Source organism: Pelodiscus sinensis, chromosome 27 (assembly GCF_049634645.1).
Source record: "Pelodiscus sinensis isolate JC-2024 chromosome 27, ASM4963464v1, whole genome shotgun sequence".
NCBI classification, from domain to species: domain Eukaryota; kingdom Metazoa; phylum Chordata; order Testudines; family Trionychidae; genus Pelodiscus; species Pelodiscus sinensis.
The window spans coordinates 13,573,086-13,591,304 of NC_134737.1; the positions used below are offsets into that span (position 1 = coordinate 13,573,086).

The 18,219-nt window shown below is 44.6% G+C and overlaps 1 protein-coding gene across 7 annotated transcripts in view; it reads left to right on the forward strand.

The window, feature by feature from the left end:
* The window catches only part of PPP1R12B (protein phosphatase 1 regulatory subunit 12B), a 151,488-nt gene that overhangs the window by 97,750 nt on the left and 35,519 nt on the right, over positions 1-18,219 (forward strand). Inside the window, exon 1 of one of the 7 annotated variants that reach the window (XM_025181043.2) lies at positions 16,109-17,165. The exons of the other annotated variants lie outside the window; for them this stretch is intronic. Coding sequence (XP_025036828.1) covers positions 17,064-17,165 — 102 coding nt within the window. The 5' untranslated portion in view covers positions 16,109-17,063. Of the gene's footprint in view, positions 1-16,108; positions 17,166-18,219 lie in introns of those variants that run through there. 7 annotated transcript variants of the gene reach the window in all.

Genomic DNA, 18,219 nt, shown 5'->3' on the forward strand with positions numbered 1-18,219 from the left:
TTCAGGCGCCAGCCTATAAACTTTTCTGACAATGCAGCATTGTAAAGTGATACTTTCTCTAAACCTGTCCTGTCTATAAACACACCGGAGCACCTTGAATGATTACATGGTATCATTATAACCTTCTAGGACAATGAGAGACGACAAGAAAAAGCCTGTTTGCATGAACTTTTTTATTGGCCCAGAGAATACTTCACAACAGTCATGTTAATGGACTGAGCGGAAAGGGATCTAGGGGTCATAGTGGACCACAAGTTGAATATGAGTCAACAGTGTCATGCTGCTGCAAAAAAAGCAAATATGATTCTAGGTTGTATCAACAGGTGTGTTGTAAGCAAAACTCGTGAAGTCATTCTGCCGCTCTACTCTGCACTAGTTAGGCCTCAGCTGGAGTACTGTGTCCAGTTCTGGGCGCCACATTTCAAGAAAGATGTGGAGAAATTGGAAAGGGTACAGAGAAGAGCGACAAGAATGATTAACGGTTTAGAGAACATGACCTATGAAGCCAGGCTTCATGAACTGGGCTTGTTTAGTTTGGAAAAAAGAAGATTAAGGGGGGACATGATAGCGGTTTTCAAATATCTAAAAGGGTGTCACAAGGAGGAAGGAGAAAATTTGTTCCTCTTGGTTTCTGAGGACAGGACAAGGAGTAATGGGCTTAAAGTGCAGCAGGGGAGGTTTAGATTGGACATTAGGAAAAAATTCCTAACTGTCAGGGTGGTCAAATATTGGAATAAATTGCCAAGGGAGGTGGTGGAATCTCCCTCACTGGAGATATTTAAGAACAGGTTAGCTAGACATCTGTCAGGGATGGTGTAGACAGAGCTTGGTCCTGCCTTGAGAGCGGGGGGCTGGACTCGATGACCTCTTGAGGTCCCTTCAAGTCCTATGATTCTATGATTTAGACAGAAGTGAGTCACAGTTATGGGTTTAGCACACTTCTGTTTGTATTGAATGTTATCCTATTATTACTTACTTAAAGTTTCCCAAGTATTTGAAACTGTTGCACTACCACTGTCCAGCCAAACTCTGTTCCACAACATTTACCTTGGAGTGCCTGCTGTCTGTAGCACAGTGGCATCTGACGAGGCTGTAGGAGCTTGTATGCTGACTCATTTTTATTAAAAAGTATCCTGGAAATGCAGCACTTCTACAGGAGAAGCGAGAAATGCAAAGTGAAATCTGATGTATCTGAGAATCCTTTCATTAAACTGCAGCTTCCGTGTGGCAGCATTACAGTTGCTGCAGAACCACAGCTTTGGTGTGTGTGTGGGGAGAGGTTAATCAAACTCACTACTTTAAGAATACATGTACTTCTTCAAATCCAACGAGTCCAGGAGTTCTCCAACTTCGTCCCCCTTCCCCCGCTCTTCTGACAGCAGGAATTACCATACAAGCCCAGAAAGACAAAATCAAGGTCTTCAGCTCCAGGCAAGGGGCCAGTAACCCGGCCCTGTTGCTCAGAGTGGAAGCCCTTGGCCTTTAGTCCTGGCTGGTTGGACTCGGGCTTTCCCTTTGGCTCCAGCCCCAGCAGCTCTAAGCCTGCCCTGACAACCCCATTAAAATGGGTTTGCAGCCCACTTTGGGTCCCCATCCACAGTTTGAGAACAGCTGAGCTGGCTGTATTTAGTGCACAGGCCTGGCTCCATTACAAAGATGCTATCTGTAACAGTAGGCTTGCACATTTGAATAGCCCCGCAAAGCCATCATTTTGAACCATGCTGGAATCTGTCCTCCTCCTCCTCCTCCCTTTCTCTACTTCAAATAAGGAAACTGTTGTACTGCCCAGGAAGTTCCTCGGCTGCCGCTGCCCTTTTAGGTGAAGGGAGAGTCAGTCTACATCTTGAGTTCTCCTCTGCCTGGGATCGGATTGCCTAATATGGTAAGGTATGCCCAAGGCACAGGCTGTTCTTTGTCTAGATACAAGAGAGAGGTGAGGCCTTTAGTGACTTGATATCAAAGGGAAACCTGCTATCTAGATGGGCACAAAGTGTTCACTTGTACCATAACTTCCTGGTACCAACCAGTTTCATGCACTGTTCCTCGTTGGGAAATTGTAAGGGTGGAATATTTACCACCGTGTATTCATTTCTAGCGCACATGGGGGAACGACATGGGAGGGAAGCCATCCTGGCCCATGGCCAAGGCAGTGTGGGCGGAACTGGGTCACTTCAGATGAATACAGTGAAATAAGGCACTTAATCCTGAACAGAATAAGGAGAGGTCTCAAACTTTGGCTCTGTCCAGCCCTGTTCCCAACACACATGCCACAATTGATCGTACATGCTTCAGAGACAGTGTTTGTCATCTCACTGAGCGCAGTTAGCAACATATAGCTGAGTAAAAGTTGAGGCTAAAAATGACAGCAAACCAGTCTGCAACAGCATTTAACCTTGGAGCCCATAACAAATTTAGGGATAGAGAGGTTATTTTTGTAGTACCCTGGCTGCCTTAGCAGGGCACTATAAAAATGTTTATCTCCTATGTATTTATTTCTAAAGCTTGACTTTTATCTGCACAAATTATCGCTCTCGTACATTTTGGCCAGCCCTGTGACCCTCAGTTGCTTTTTCTTAAAACATTGCTGTTTGGGAAGGAAGTCTGACTTCCTATTTATGGCTTAGTATGATACAGCATGGAAATCATTGGCCTGTAGGCTACAGTAAAAGTGAAGTGGCAAGTGGTTAATTCCTGTTAGGCACCAGGCATATGGTAATCTCTGTTTCTGTGAAAAGATGAGTAATGCACACCCATTGGTTCCATGTAGAACAAATGTTATACCTGCCCCTCTTCAAACTGCCTCCTATAATTACCCATGTCCTGACTCTGGATGAAATATGCTTCGTGAAGGCAAGCAAGCCAAAGCCATTTTGACTTGGCTCTGTGTCCAAAGAGAGGCCAAACCAGAGAATAATTCTAGCAGTGCTCTCTGGAGTTCCCACTGACCTTGTTACAAGATTGTGGTTATAGGTTTCTGCGTCTGGCTGGCTCCAAAGAGTAGCCTTGTGCTTCAGCTCCTTGGTTTAATGCTGTACCCTCAGACGTTCAGTCTAGCCTGAACCTACTAGTCTGCCGAGGTTGTTTCTAAGGTTGGGTTTGATGTCCCTTAAGTCGTGACTTCAGCCTTGGACATTCATACATTGCTTATATTATTGCTGGTGCATAGGCCTATGATTTAAAAGTAACTTTATCATAGATAATTGAAATAAATTACTTTTACTTTAAGAATTATCAGAACACTTATGAGCTTAAAGCTTCCAAACAAAAATTAACAAGATGTTCATTTACAGTATCCAATTATCTTTGTAGTGTTAACTTATTTTGCTTTTCATCTTTATTGTTTTATGAATTCCCTATCTCTGTTTGTAACTTAACAGTCCAGCATTTGTGTCAACTTACAGTAGCCTGGAGGTGAGGACTTGACTTATCCAGAAGTCTGATTTGTTCAGGAAGGGACTAGTAAATGTCTGGTGTCAATGTGAGTGTCATGTTGAGATTTGTAACACTGTACGGGTATATTTCTTGAAGACTTGTAGGGGTTTTGTCCAAATAGTGGAAGGAAATGGTTTCAGACAACACTGGCTCATACTTTTCCTAAGTAAAAATATCTTCCGTTTCCTTTATTCATTCCCTGAAAGTTAACACAATCATTGTAATTGTGTGGCAAAACTCCTCGGCAGCTGTCAGTCCTAGCTGCCTACAGGATAATATACGACTTGGTGTATACAGAGAGCATAAGAAAATGGAGAGACTGCATTGGTTTGTGGCTTGTAAGTGGAACAAAAAGGGTACTGAGAACTCTTTGGGGGGCGAGGGGGAGGTAAAAACTGACCAAAAACCTACCTGTAAAGGAAGAATTGTTCTAAATTATTTCAGTGTCTAGATGCGACTTGTCGCTTGAGTCCTTTGAAGGTCATTCTCCTTGTTCTGAGGCACTAGCTATATTTTCCCCCTGATAGCTAATTTGTGCAAGAGTCCTCGTAATTGAAATGTCATTATTGATTATACTCTGATAAACGTAGACTCCTCATTCTGCAGGTCAGCATTGCTTTGTGTTGCATAGTCTGCCTTGCCGTATTATAAAATGTAAATTCCTTAGTCTGCACAGTTCTTTACTGACAGTCTTCCAGTCTGGTCTGCCTGGGCCTTGGTAATAGGGGTTCGTTTCTTTTGGTGCTAGTACAGAATGGCACTTGGGTGCCTGTTGCAGAAAAGCTTTCCCACTGCTCCTCGTTTCAGCTACTTATTTCTAGGCAAACTTAATCTCTATGGAAAATTGCACCAATAGTTGAAAGGATGGGCCATGCTGATGGTCTTGATACAATATAGGCAATGTGATCCTTTAAAGATCAAAGTATAGCGTTTGCAAGAAATCATAGATTTTCAAGTGTTTTTAAGGAAAAGACAAATATCCATTACCTTAAGCCAAGGTTTTCAAAAGCTGCTAGAGACTTTGGCTGTCAAAAGTGCCTTAAAGGGGTCTAACTTTCAGTAAACCTTAGAACCAGTCCTCAGAAAATCGAGTCCCTTTTGAGGTGTATCAAGATGGGTGCCCAAAATCACTATTCACTCTTGAAAATCTTGCATCTAGGTTTTGCCATGGTCTTGGAAATGTCCAGGGTAGTGAGACTGTACGGCAAGAACTTATCTGACAAAGGATAGCTAAGTACTAGAACAGGCTTCACAGGGAGCTTCTGAAATTCCCATCCCTGTAGATTTTTAAGAGCAGGTTAGACAAACATTTGTGGTCAGAAGTCACCAGTGTGGTGACAGGTATCTCGCTCTGTCCAATCACCATAACGGTTCGGCTGTGTGTGTGCTGTATGTTGCATTGGCTCTGTGCAGCTCACCAGCACTGCATGCTCCAAGAGAACCCCCCTATAGGCCCCAGAATCAGGTAAGGTACACAGGCGCCCGACCCAGGCTTATTACCAACAGAGCAGTCTTGGCATCTTGGCTCAGTGGTTAGATACACTAACATACATGCCTTTATCACCAGCTCAGTCAGTGGTGAAACTTTCCACTCCCTCTGGGCTGGACAAGGACAATCACCCTCAATACTTTCTGGTACACAGCTACAAACAAGTTGCACATCACTCCTGATGTAGCAGGGTGCCACCCTCTAATGTGCCTAGGTGCCACCCACCTTGTATGTGGTTGTTCGGTCAAATCGTTATGGTGTAGTGCTGAACCCTATCCCGATCCTGGGTCAGTATGTTCCTGTTGTCTGTGGGGAGTGTGTTGGTACCACGACGTTTCCTAACAAGGGGTTCTGATGCTACCCTTCTGGAATGGATTTGCATCTTGTGCCTACTACCGGATGTATGTTTCTGTAATATCGGCCCTGTTCCTGCCAGAGCTTGCCTGCTCACAGCTCAACTTCGCTTCCTGTTAGCAACATCTTGCTAACCTTTACCTGGGCTCCAGGTCTCTGGAACCTGGGCCTGTGTTCTAGCCCCTCTTCCTACTACATCTGTTGTGGTGGTCTAGGGTTACTTGGTCCTGCTTCTGTGCAGGGGGCTGGACTAGATACCCTCTTGAGTTCCCTTGTAGGCCTACGTCTCTCCGATTCTGATTATACTGTGTAAAGAATTTCATCATCATCAAACATTGCTGGAAACTCTTACTGGGTTAGTGATAGTAGTGTCTCTTTGCTTGTTATGAAACTCCCGTTAATGTACTTGAGGGGAGGAAGTCAATATCTAGGTCTCCCTCAGGTCTCCTAAAGCGCTTTTTGTTACACGAAGATTATAACCTGTTGTTCTCACTCAACATATGTCTGAAAAGTGGGAAAATGTGGAGGCCTGGGCGCAGGACGAGATTGTCGTCTTGGACGTAAATGGCAGTGCTAGCGTCTTTCTAGCATTGTACAAAAGGGGATGTGCAGGAGGAAGTGACATCAGCATAGAACCCGATACTATAGTCTACCCCAAGTAGGCACCCGAGTTCCTTGGAAACTGGAGGACCTTTGCCCTGCTTGACCGGGAGAGCCCTCCCTAGCATACACTGCTCTTCTGGTGCTCTGGAGAAGGCTTGTATGAGGCACAGGTGCTGAATTGTCACCTTTCCTAAGCAGCACGGCTGGGTTCATTTCAGTGTGCTCGTTTATATAGTTGTGCGCTCGGAAATAGGCGAAGTCCAAATCAAGTGCTTTTTGTTTCCAGGCTTACTAAAAGGGAAGGTGGGTGAGTTAATCGCTTGTCTCTAATATCCTGAGATCAGCATGGCTACAGCTGCCCTACATACTAACAAGGCAGGCATATTTGAAGTATTTCAGATGGGTTCCATCCTCCGTGTCACCCTGGTTATTTCCATACACAAATGAATAGGAAAGGCAGTTGGGTGGGAGGTGCATGGAATCTGATGCATCCAGAGATGAAGAGAATAAAACTGTGTGTTAAGCATATTAATAGCCCTCTGAGGTTTTCATCTGTCTGTTTACATTCTGAGCTCTCCTCTTCTGGAGAGTTCCTTTTAAATTAAAAGTGCTGCATTTGCATCTGGTTACTGCTGTGTTACTTGGGCCAGGAGTACACTTTCCCAGTACGGCCCTTTAGCAATTTTCTGTAAACGTACGTTCCTTTATTTCTTTGACTTGTTACGACTTCATGCATCTCTGTAACGAGAGCGACACTAACATTTCCCATAATGTAATCTTCGTTGAGCTCTTGGTGGAAAATACAATACACTGAGCAAATGCTGTTTAGCCATGAGCGTGGAACGTGGAGTCACTCGCATGTGCATTGTTCTGACCTGGGGTTGCATCCGGATAGCGTAAAGCAGCAGTGCTGTTTTGGGGAGGCCGTGTTCGGATTGTACAGTTGCTGCTTCACTTTTCTGGGGAAAATGCAGAACTGATTCCGTGGCATGAACCTGAATGCGGAAAGACTGATTGACAGTTTATTTTTTTACTGCCTTTTTACTGTCTGCCTGAAATCAGCATTTCATCTCCGCCTGTTCCTAATGAGTTGGTAATCTTGGCTCCGTGTCAGCTGGGACCCAAGGTTCTAACTGGCATGGAAATCAAACTAAGGCTAGAAGTGAGCCCTCCTGAGATGAAAGCACAATGGGGCTGATGGTCTGAGCTCTCTGTCTGCCTAGAATGGAATTAGAGCAGCAGTCTTAGAACTACAGGCAGTCCCCGGGTTACATGGATCTGACTTACATCGGATCCCTACTTACAAACGGGGTGAGGCAACCCCGCACTAGCTGCTTCCACCCAGCAGACCAGGGAGACGCTAAGCTAGCCCCCTTCCCCCCCCCCAGCAGACCAGGGAGACGCGGAGCGGCTTTTCTCAGCAGACGCCTCAGCTTGAGAATAAAGGACTGAGGGAAGTGAGGTGTGGGAGAATAAAACTGAGCTCTGGAGAAATGTTTGGCTAGAGTTTCCCCTACAATATGTACCAGTTCCGACTTACATACAAATTCAACTTAAGAACAAACCTACAGTCCCTATCTTGTATGTAACCCGGGGACTGCCTGTATTTTGGATAGAATAGGCATTTCCCATTCTAATCTTCCTGTAACGAGCAGTCTGGTTCCCAACATTCATGCAGTTGTTGGTGTTAATTGCAGGCACCCAGCAAGTTATATTTTGCTGTAATTTCCTATTGCTGTCTTTCTAGGTGTTAGATTTACAAACACAGGAATTCCCTCTCCAACCCTCTTCTTGTTCCTCATGCTAAATAAGTTGGGGGTAATTTCTAGAAGGGGGGTGAGCAACAGATTTCCCCTCTTCTAGTTGCTCTTTTCAAACATACGTTGTGCTTGAATAATGAACAGGTTGTGCCCCCGCCTCTTCTTTTGGCAGTAATCTAAGTAGTTTGATTAAATACATTTCTCTTCAAAATGTAAACTTTTACAGGTGCTAAGATCCAGTCACTTTCTTGTAGGGCATGTGACTTCTATTGCTCTTTGCTGCACATCCCACTGCTTTGTTCAGAAGTCTTGAACTGCTTATGTCAAACAAAGGGCTAAGACAGGCATGTCCAAAGTCTGGCCCGCGGGCCAATTGCGGCCCGTGTTCCGGTTTAATACGGCCCCCCAGGTAATTTGGCAATATCTATCTTTTATGGCCCCCAACGAATCCATATGTATTGAGATGAATACATTGTAAAATCTCAGTTAATGTCAGTTGGTCTAAATCAGTTATAAATATATTTGGACACAACATGTATACTTGGTGTTATGTTCCTGTTCATATTTTTTGAACTTAAAAGTTGACAGACAACCTTTATTACCAATAATATGTAATGTACTTTACAATGTACCTGACATATATTTCAGCTTCCTGGATTTTTTTTTCATCTGGCCTTCAGATATGAAAGGCAGAGTGATTTAACACCTGTTTAGATTTGTCATCCATGTGACTAAATGAAAAGTATGCCGTTTGCAATAAACTTTGCATAAAATAGTTAATTTGCATTTAATTTTAATGGTTCAAAGAATGTCAGGCAAAATGGTCGGCCCTCACGCATGTTCACTTCATCAAATCTGGCCCTCTTTGAAAAAAGTTTGGACACCCCTGGGCTAAGATGAGTACAGTAATTACTCATTTAACACGTGCCCACTTAACACGTTTTTGCAATAGCACGATTTTTTAAGGGAACGTTTTTTTGAATAACATGACCGTCCCCGAAACAACACACAAATCCCAACTGGTGGACTACTTCGCATGGTGGTGTAAGTTGGTGAAAACAGTGGTAATATGCATGAGCGGATGAATACATGTGGTCACAGCGCTCCTCCACTCACTCACTTTGTGTTTCTTTGTGTTTTAACAAACTGCAGGGACTTGTGTTGCTAGATATCGAATGTTGACGTTGACAACCCAGCACTAACAAAAAATTGACTTTGCCATCATGACCTGAAACGCAACCCCCACCTTTTCCATTATTTTTAATGGGGAAAATGGACTCCGCATAGCACGTTTTCGCTTAGCACGAACATTTTCAGAAACACTTCTCTAGTGTTAAATGAGGAATTACTATACACATAAATATGAGTTAGTTTTAGTGCTGATTAAGATCACCTTATGGCTTCCAGCCTTTGTATGAGCAGAAAACAAGCTATTTTATTCCCTCCACAGTGAATGATGGGAATATGTAGGATGGGGAAAGGTACAGCTCCAAGTGTGTGTGTGTGTGTGTTAGGGCTGTGACTTTGGAGGACTGGGGGGGGAAAATGGATCCTTTCCTTCCTAGACTGCACATCTGCAAGGCATGTGAGAGTCAGCTCTTGGGAATACCACTGTGTACTGCAGACGCAAGACTAATCACTGGCACATTTCGTATTCCATGTATGGGAAACTACTGTAGTGCCTCCCCATGTTTACAGCAGAGCCTAGTGCCAGCCCGAGAATTTTTTTGTTGCAGTCTGCTGAGCCCTCTATTTCTGGACATAACCTTGTTTGGTTCTAAATAAACCTCACCGCACAGTGTTTGTATTAACCCTACCTGGGGGAGTGCTACAGGACTGTTCGGTTTGGTTTTGTTCCCTGCACTAGGGATGTAAAATTCTGTTGAATTGGTTAACCAATTAAACATTCGGTTAACCAATGAAAAGGGGAGGGCATGTGAGGGGCCCCTCCCGCCCAGCCAGAGGAGTCCATCCTGCCCATCGTGTCCGAGTTGGAGTGGGTCTCTCCCTCCCACCACATCCCACCTCGGACAAGGGCAGCTCTGGCTGGCTGGCTAGCTAGAGCAGTCCCTGTCTGAAGTGGGCCCCACAGTGGGTAGGGAGCTATTCCAGCCCTACCGGTTAGCCATGCACATTCCTACCCACCACAGTCATTTCTTCGGAGCCATTTTAAATATACATTTTCCCCCCCTATATCGCAAACAAAGGGAAGCTGTTACTGCTCTTAAAGAAGACTTTCCTACATATCTTTTGAGACTAGAAGGCTAACAGTAATACAAGAAACATTCATTCTCTTGGGATAGTCATAAAGCTACCAATCGCCAAATAAGAGGTCATCCACTTGCATTATAATAGAAGATTCTAATGCAGTGCTGGCAGAATTTCTGTAAGGATGATGAAAATATGGGAAATAGCATGTACAAGAGTCAGACTTTTATTTGTATGGAAGTTCACTTAAAGGTTCACTGTATTTCTGGCTATTTACAGAACTCCTGTAAGTAATTACAGATTTGTACTCCAGTTACCTGTGTGGCATTCTATCTGGAATTTAGTGACACTGAAGCTACCCATTCTTTCCAGAATGCATTGTTAATCTGTGGAACTCCTTGCCAGAGGATGTTGCAAAGTTCAAGAAAGAGCTAGGTAAATTCATGGAATAGGTCTATCCTGTTAGCCAGGATGGGCACAGGTGGTGCCCATTCCCAGCCTCTGACCAACAGAGGCTAAGGACAACAGGGGAGGGATCACTTGCTGATTACCTTTTGATCTGTATATTCTAGTAAGATTTATAAACCACCAATGTTAAGCACTCATTCTCTACAAATGCTAGTGCCTCTTTCTGTATAGAAGAAAATGGCGTGACTTTTTCTCAATGGAAGACTTTGGCGGGGGAGCGGGGTCTATTCAGTATATGAAAGGCTTCTCAATCATTAGGAATTATATATGCTGGATTTTTTTATGAAATTGTGATATTGAGGCAGTCCTGCAACTCTTTAACTTCTGACCACATTACAGACCTACACATCACCAATTTACCGACAGGCACTGTTGGGTACAGTGTTAGAATATTGCCCGATTCAATATTGATCTCTGGTCTCTGCATCTCGTTACCTTTCCATGTATTTTCTGTAAACTTCTTTGATCTCAACATCACTTTGCTATAAACTAAAATGTAAAAAAAAAAAAAAAAGTGTAGTGGCCTATAGAAGGACAACTGCCAAGGTGGCTTAAGTTCATGAGCTTTGCAGTTTTTACCAAAAACAGTGTTTCAGAAATAAATGGGGCTTTAGACTGTTCTTGTGAACCCTGATTGTGGGTTGTGCCCACGAAAGTGCATGATACCATCTACATGTTTTGTTAGTCTTTAAGGTGCTGCTAGACAATTCATTGTTTAAGTTTTCCTGGTTACAGACTAACTTGGCTACCCCTCTGAAGCACCTGATTTTAATGTGATGTAAAACTGATTTTGAATATAGGTTTTAAAACTCTTTTCGCGAGTCGGAGTGTGACTAACTGGATAATGTGCATAAGTAAGAGCAAGAGTAATGAGGGCAGGGACTGGCCTAGATGAACTCTCGAGGTCCCTTCCAGTCCTATGATTCTATTAGGCATTAATGCCTGTGCTGTTGATTTCCAGAAATGATAGAGGTGAAATACCTTTTTAATGCAATCAAATCTAAATTCTATTCCATGGACGTGATTATTGGGTGGTACGTATGCCCTCTCTTGTGCAGTCTAACTCGTTGACACTTTTATTGCACATCTTGAAGCAAAGCAGAACAATCACTCATTAGGTCCAAACTCAAAGATGAAGTAGCAGATTCCCTGCCCCAACCACTCCCTCTGCAGCACTCAGCCCCCCCCATCACAGTGCTCACTCCCATCTTAAAACCACTTCCTCTTCACTAGCTCTCTTTTTAGGATGCTAAATGGAAAATAGGAGTCACTGAGGGCTCTTTATCTGACTGAAAAGGCCTATGGTTTGAGCAGCATGTTGGCTAGACCCAGGAAATAATGGTAAAACTGCCAAATTAAATATGTTCAGAAAAATTGGTGTAAAGGGGAGACTTTGTGATGGGTGACGTTGCAAGAGAACACAGAGCAGTGCACAAAGCTCTTTCCTGTGTGGTAACCTGATCTTGGGGCTTTTTGCTTCATGGAGTCTTCAAGAGTAATGCCCAGGCAATAACTTTGTTAATAAACATCACTATCAGAAACCTGTTCTGGAGCCACCCTCATATGCAAATCCCTGTAAATCATAGAGTACTAGGACTGGAAGGGACCTTGAGAGGTCATCGAGTCCAGTCCCCTGCCCTCATGGCAGGACCCAGTACATCCCTGATAGACATTTATCTAACCTACTCTTAAATATCTCCAGAGATGGAGATTCCACAATCTCCCTGGGCAATTTATTTCAGTCTTGGCAGTTTTACCATCTGGAATTTGGGCATCATGCATTATAGACTGTAGTGTAGAAGCAACATGTTTTTCTCAGAGGTTAGGTTGTGCCGAAATAAATTATATCCGTGGTCACCAACCAGTAGATCGTGATCTACCGGTAGATCTCAGGGGCTCTAAGAGTAGCTCTTGAGCCCTCTCTGAACTGCGCACCTGCGCAGTACATTTACATTAGATTTCCTCATGTAATGTAGGCGGGGCTTCAAGGAAGGGGCGGGGCAGTAGATCTTTGCCTGTTCTGAGACTTAAAAAGTGATCTTGGGTGTAAAAAGGTTGGAGACCACTGAACTAGATGATGCATATTCAATGCTTGTGGGCATTTCAAGCATCCAGGGAAAGGCGGCACATTTTTAGTTGCCTGTACGAACTGAGGGACAATAAGGATTTCAAAGCAGTGCTTTGGAAAAGATGGGACCAGTACTAAAACATTGACCTTTCTCTAACTCTTGTCCACTCTTCAGTGTTTCTCTAGTAGACCTCTAATTCTCTTCAAAAAGGGCTTCCCACATTGTTCAGGGAAGAAATGTTGAAAGGTGTTATGGAGCTGGATTACCGGTGTGCTGTGGGAACACCATTTAATAAACTGTTTCCAGCATCCAGTTCATCATCCCACTTATGGTGAAGAGTTTGCAGGGTGATTTTTCCAGAATAGATTTTGTCCAGTGTCTTCATATCCTTTGAAGGCTTCCAATTTGCTGAGGGCTTGATGCCCTAGGGAGGAAGTTAATTTAGGAAGGCAATCTACGGTGAAAACTTGAGAGCTAACCGGTTTAATTTTTTTAAACTGGGTAAGGGCTTCATCCTAGTTTTTTCTGATACACTGGTGTTGGGTTTGAGCTCAGCACCTTTCCCTGTTAAGTAAGTGCGTAAATCTCTGCTCTAATCAGATTGCAATGGTGGTTTGTAGGTATTGTTTGTACCCAATCTTACGTTAGCGTCTTGCCTTTTCTTGAAATACCTGTCTGGGCGGGGGCACAGGACTGTGTGAAATGGCAGGCTGTGGGAAGGGGCTGAGTGTAATTAAGACCAAATTCATTATATTTATACTTCAGGGAGGATCCGAGTATAAAATCTTTTTCTGTTTCTGCTCTCAACTGCTGCTGAAACGTTGCAAAGGCCCTGCAACTGCCAGGATGGTCTCTCAATGAATGGAGTCTGTCAGTAGGGGCAGTCCATGAGGTAAGCAGAGATGTGTTCTCTGAAATGCCTCGTGTTGCAGACCACCATAACTGTGGCTGTGTCAGTGTACGTCACAGTGATTTGATTGGGACTGGGAACAATACGTAGTGCTATATAATGGCTGCTTGCACATGAGTATTCGCAAAACAATCCAGGCAAAAGGCCCAGTTAGTCAGGGTTAGGCACCAATCCCAAACATTGACTGAGACTGATGCTTCAGGACGTGGTGAATAGCAGACCTGCAATGGATAGAAGATCCAGTTTGGATGATAACATTGGGAAAATGGAATGGCATAAGGGAAAATGGAAAGTATAAAAAGCTGGGACGAGCTGTCTTTTAAAGTAGTCCCTTGGTGTTCTTCCCCGTGCCCTCAATATTTTGTCTCATGGGATGGTGGAGAGACACTCTTCCTTGGCATAGGTAGAGAGCACAGAATTCACCGTTGCTTTGGTTTTAATAACTGGGCTGGGAAGGTCACTGCCAATCATTGCACTTAAACTCTGAATTCAGAGCTTTCCCTGTCCCGAGGACTATAGCCACGAATGACTATGAATCACTGCATTGTTCTTATGCCCTGACTATGAGCTACTGTTGGGAAATGAGGAAAGCGAGCACAGCTCAGACTGCTAGAGCCCCACCTTGGTGACTAACACGGATTCCTTCAGACTTGTTACTGTTGTGACTTGCTACGCGAGAGGGTAATGTGAATCATTGCACATGGTTTTCAGGCTTCCTCCTGTCAGACACTACGGTGAGAACACACATGCTGGTGTTCTATGAACTTCCAGTTGGAAAATCACAATAGCACTCTTGCCAGTGGTGATAGAAGGCAGCATTCAAGTCTAGCTAGCGGAGGGGAAGGTTAGTTGTGTGGTCAAGGCACTGGACTGGGGCTTGGAAGAGCTGTGTTCAGGTTCCTGCTCTGCCACACCTCACCCAATTTCTCTGTTTCCATCCCATTCTGTAGGAGGACTGTACTTTCCTCCCTTTGTAGGAGTATAGTCTGGGTACACGAGACCATTTCAAAGCTTTCCCGCTAGCTGTCACTTTGGTTTGCCTGTCCCTTTGCAATCACTGAGATGGCTTCAGATATGCATTCTCCATCCGATAAATGAAGCCAACACTGTTCCTCCCATTCCAAGGGTGCTATAGAAATTACATCTGTGCTCCCAGCGTGAAGGCAGTCGATAAGGTGAGTGAGTGAAGAATTTCTGTAGGTAAATTCTATATCCTACGTTCTGTGCACTAGTCTCCAGACATGCACACTGCAGGCATGCAATTTGCTACAGAGGGTGGATGTTAGACTAACGGCCAGACATGGAAGTGCTAGAAGCTTGGGAGATCATACCTCAGACACATGCTGTGTTGGACTGCAAGCCTGCTTAACACATGAGACCACTTTAAGGACCAAATCCAGGCATGTAGACTGGAACAGATCTCGAGAGGCCATCTAGTCCTCCACCTTATGTGGAGGCAGGACCAAATGTACCTGGCCCATGCCCGATCAGTGTTTCTCCAACAGTGTTGATTCCACAACTTTCCTTAGAAGCTTAATGTAATACTTAATTATTGTGGGGGCATGTTTCCTAATCTAAACTAAATCCCCCTTCCTGCGGATTAATCCAATTTACTTCTTGTCCTACCTTCCGCAAGCATGGAGAATAATTGATCACTGTTCTCCTTTATTAGCCCTTAACATCTTTGAAGACTTATCATTCTTTCCCCCACCTTCTCTCCCATTGTTTTTTCACACAACTAAACAGCTTTTTATAACCTTTCCTCAGGCCGTTTTTCTAAACCTTTAATCGTTTTTGTTGCATTCCTCTGGATGCGCCCAGTTTATCCACATCTTTCCTAAAGTGCGGAATCTAGAACTGGACGTGCTTCTCCAGCTAATGTCCTGGCAATGCCAAATCGTGGGACAGTTCTCTCCCGTGTCCCACGTACGATGCTTCTGTTAAAACATCCCAGAATATTAGCCTTTTTCGTAACTATCAAACTGACCGTACTACCCACTTGCCTGATTTCCCTAGTTGTGCATTTGAGTGCTGCTTCCTCAGCCAAATACTTTGCCCTCATGTTTAATATCTTGTTGATCAATTGTTGACCAATTCTCCAATTTGTCAAGGTCCGTCTGACTTCTAAACCTATTCTCCAAAGTGTTTGCGTCCCCTCCTGGTGCACCTCAGACATGCTTCATGTGCAGTGATTCAAATAAATGTGTGCTGCTTTGATGTGGATTTGAGTGGCTTTGTTCAGCTATAAAGTATGATATTCAGGGGTGCAAAGTTATTGGTTTTTTGGTCCGCTCTGAAAATTCAAAATGCAGCCTTCCTGATGGACCTGTGTGTTCAATAAATCTGTAACCAGAATTGAGAAGCCAGTTGGCAGCATGCAGAGAAAGGGGTGACTACATGAGTTTAGATTTTTTTTAATGTATGTATTTATTTTTTAAATCCAGGCAGAGAGGCTAGCCAGCTATACACCCTGAAAAAATAAAATAACAGTTCCTGTTTGAATGGTTAAGCTTTGCCGGCTCATAGCTCTAACCAACTGTTAAAAAACCATTTGTCTCACAAGTGCTGTTGTGCTCTGGGGAAGCCTGCATTCTGTCTAATGGCAGCCTGAAATGTTGTTCTATTGCAGTGGTTCCCAAACTTTGCAGAATCATGCCCCCCCCCCCAGCAGCCAAACTTGTTGTTGAGCCCCCCTCTCTTCTCCCCCCCCCCCCCAAAAAAAAGGAACTGACCTGGCTGAAAAACAAAAATAGCAGCAAAACTTAGGGGGAAAGGGTTGATTTTGGGGAGGAAGGGGGCTGGGTTGCCTCGTGCTCCCCCTGGAATTTCTTCACGCCCCCCCAATTTGGGAACCCATGTTCTATTGTATCTTCTTAAGCAAACAGCCTTTGACATAGGCAGCTGCAAAATACTGGCTTGGAATGCAGACCTTACAAAGTGTAATGAATTTGTCTGACCTCCGGCTCTGCACTCTGCTCGCCAGGGGAGTTTGCGTGTTTTCTTTTTCCTGCAAGCGGCAGCCTGGATCCCAAGTTGAAAGTGAATCTTTGCCCTTGGCCTCACTCCAGCATTCCTTGCTGAACAAGTAAGGATTTGGAATGTCAGAAAATAGCAAGAGGGGAGGGAAGATGTGTGTGTAAAGGCGTCTGCAACTAGGAGGACGGAACAAAACTCAACTTTATCTGGACTGCCCCTTTCTGAAACTGCGTTCGTTCCTGATTTGTATTAGCCTGTTGCTCTTAAATCATGCATCTCTGCTCTGCTGCAACAGCAGGGAGCTATCTGCAGGGCTGAGGAGTCAAACGGGTTTCTTGAAAAAGTTTCCTATTTGGATAAAACTAGCTATTCCTCTGGCTTCATCCTTGTGGGACTGGAGGCGTTCTACCCACCGCTGTTACTGCAGGTCATCAGTAACATCTGGCGTTGGATGGTGCAAAGAAAACATCCTTTTGTGGACGACCTTAGAGCAGGCCTTTATTCTGCGGGCAGTGCTGCAACACCCAGGACTGTAACACAGGCATTCCTTAACACCTACCTTCAACTTGAGCAAGAAGCAGCATTGCGGGGCAGCATGTACTAAAAAGCTCCACTCTGAGGCCTGGACGTATCCCACTGCAAACAGCAGGAGGCTTAAAATTACCAGTACTGTGTGTCTGATGAAATTCATTTGATCTGGCTTGGGAGAAGGAACTGCTCAGCACACGTAGCAGAAGGAAAGTGAAGAATTGGGCTTCGGTGGTGCTGTGGTTCTCCCGCCTGCCTCCGAGACCATGTCGTCCTTGTACACCAGGAGTAAGGAGTTCACTCGAAACAGGAAGTCTCAGTCCGACTCTCCCCCGTCGTCTCCCTCCCCGATTGCAAAGACGCTCCGAGTAAGCACTGTTTGCATTACTGTGTTGCATTCTGGCTGCCTGGGTGCTGGTGACAGCCAGAGATCACTGTGCCCTCTTGCAGGGGGAGACTGAAGTACATGGCTTGCTTCTCCGCCCAGGGTGACAGCATGAAAAACTCAGGAAAGTGCCCCTCTAGCAACAGGTTTGCTCACAGTTAAAAGGGTAACCTCGGCAGTCCCCGGCTGTAATTACTAGGCTGAAGGAGGGGAGAATGGTTGAGATCCTATCTCCGGTTTTGCTTTGTTTCTTCGCAGTGGGCACAAACTCTATTCTCCCTGGTACGTTATTTGTTTGAGAGCTTTACTAGCAAAAAGCCTTTGAACTGGAAATGAGGCAAAACCTGAGCAGCTTGTTAGACCCCACTTTTATGTACACTGTAACTCTTACTAATGAACTGCAGTTTGCCTTCAACTGGACTCAGCATCCCTGTGAAGTGGGAAGTGCTTGATTCCTTTTGGAAAGCTTTGAAACTAGCCATTGGCAGAGATGACTAGATCGAGGTGGCAGGGCAGTGCAGAATTACAATCTCTCTAATCCCTCGTTTGGAGATGCTCCATTTTGCAGCTTTTAATAATACTTGGAAAGTTAGAGAAATTGTTACAGTTGTGTTGCTAATGGCTCTGGCACTGTGTGAAAGATACTCTCCAGGGGGTCCTCACTGTTAGGGGGGCAGCCTGCCCTCAGTCTAGAGATTTTATGCCCACAGTAACCAGGCAGAAAAACCTTGGCTGACTAGGCGAAGAGGTGAAATGAATCTCTAGGTAGCCTGAAGAGGTCACCGGAGGCTAATCGGCATGTGTCTCCATTTTAATGACCTAATCTCTTCAGAAAGATGGTAAAGCTCATTTAAACCACTAGCTTTCTATGGGAAACAGTCCTTGACGCTATAAACCTTTAGCTGTATGCTCTGCGGCTGCCTGCCCCGGCAGTTCAGTTTTATCCGGTAGTGCTGGGAGTCTGCCTCCGGCACTGGCAGCTCATTCTGTTACTGCATCGACTGCGGGCTTGCCAGAGCTAGAGTCTTGTCTGGGAG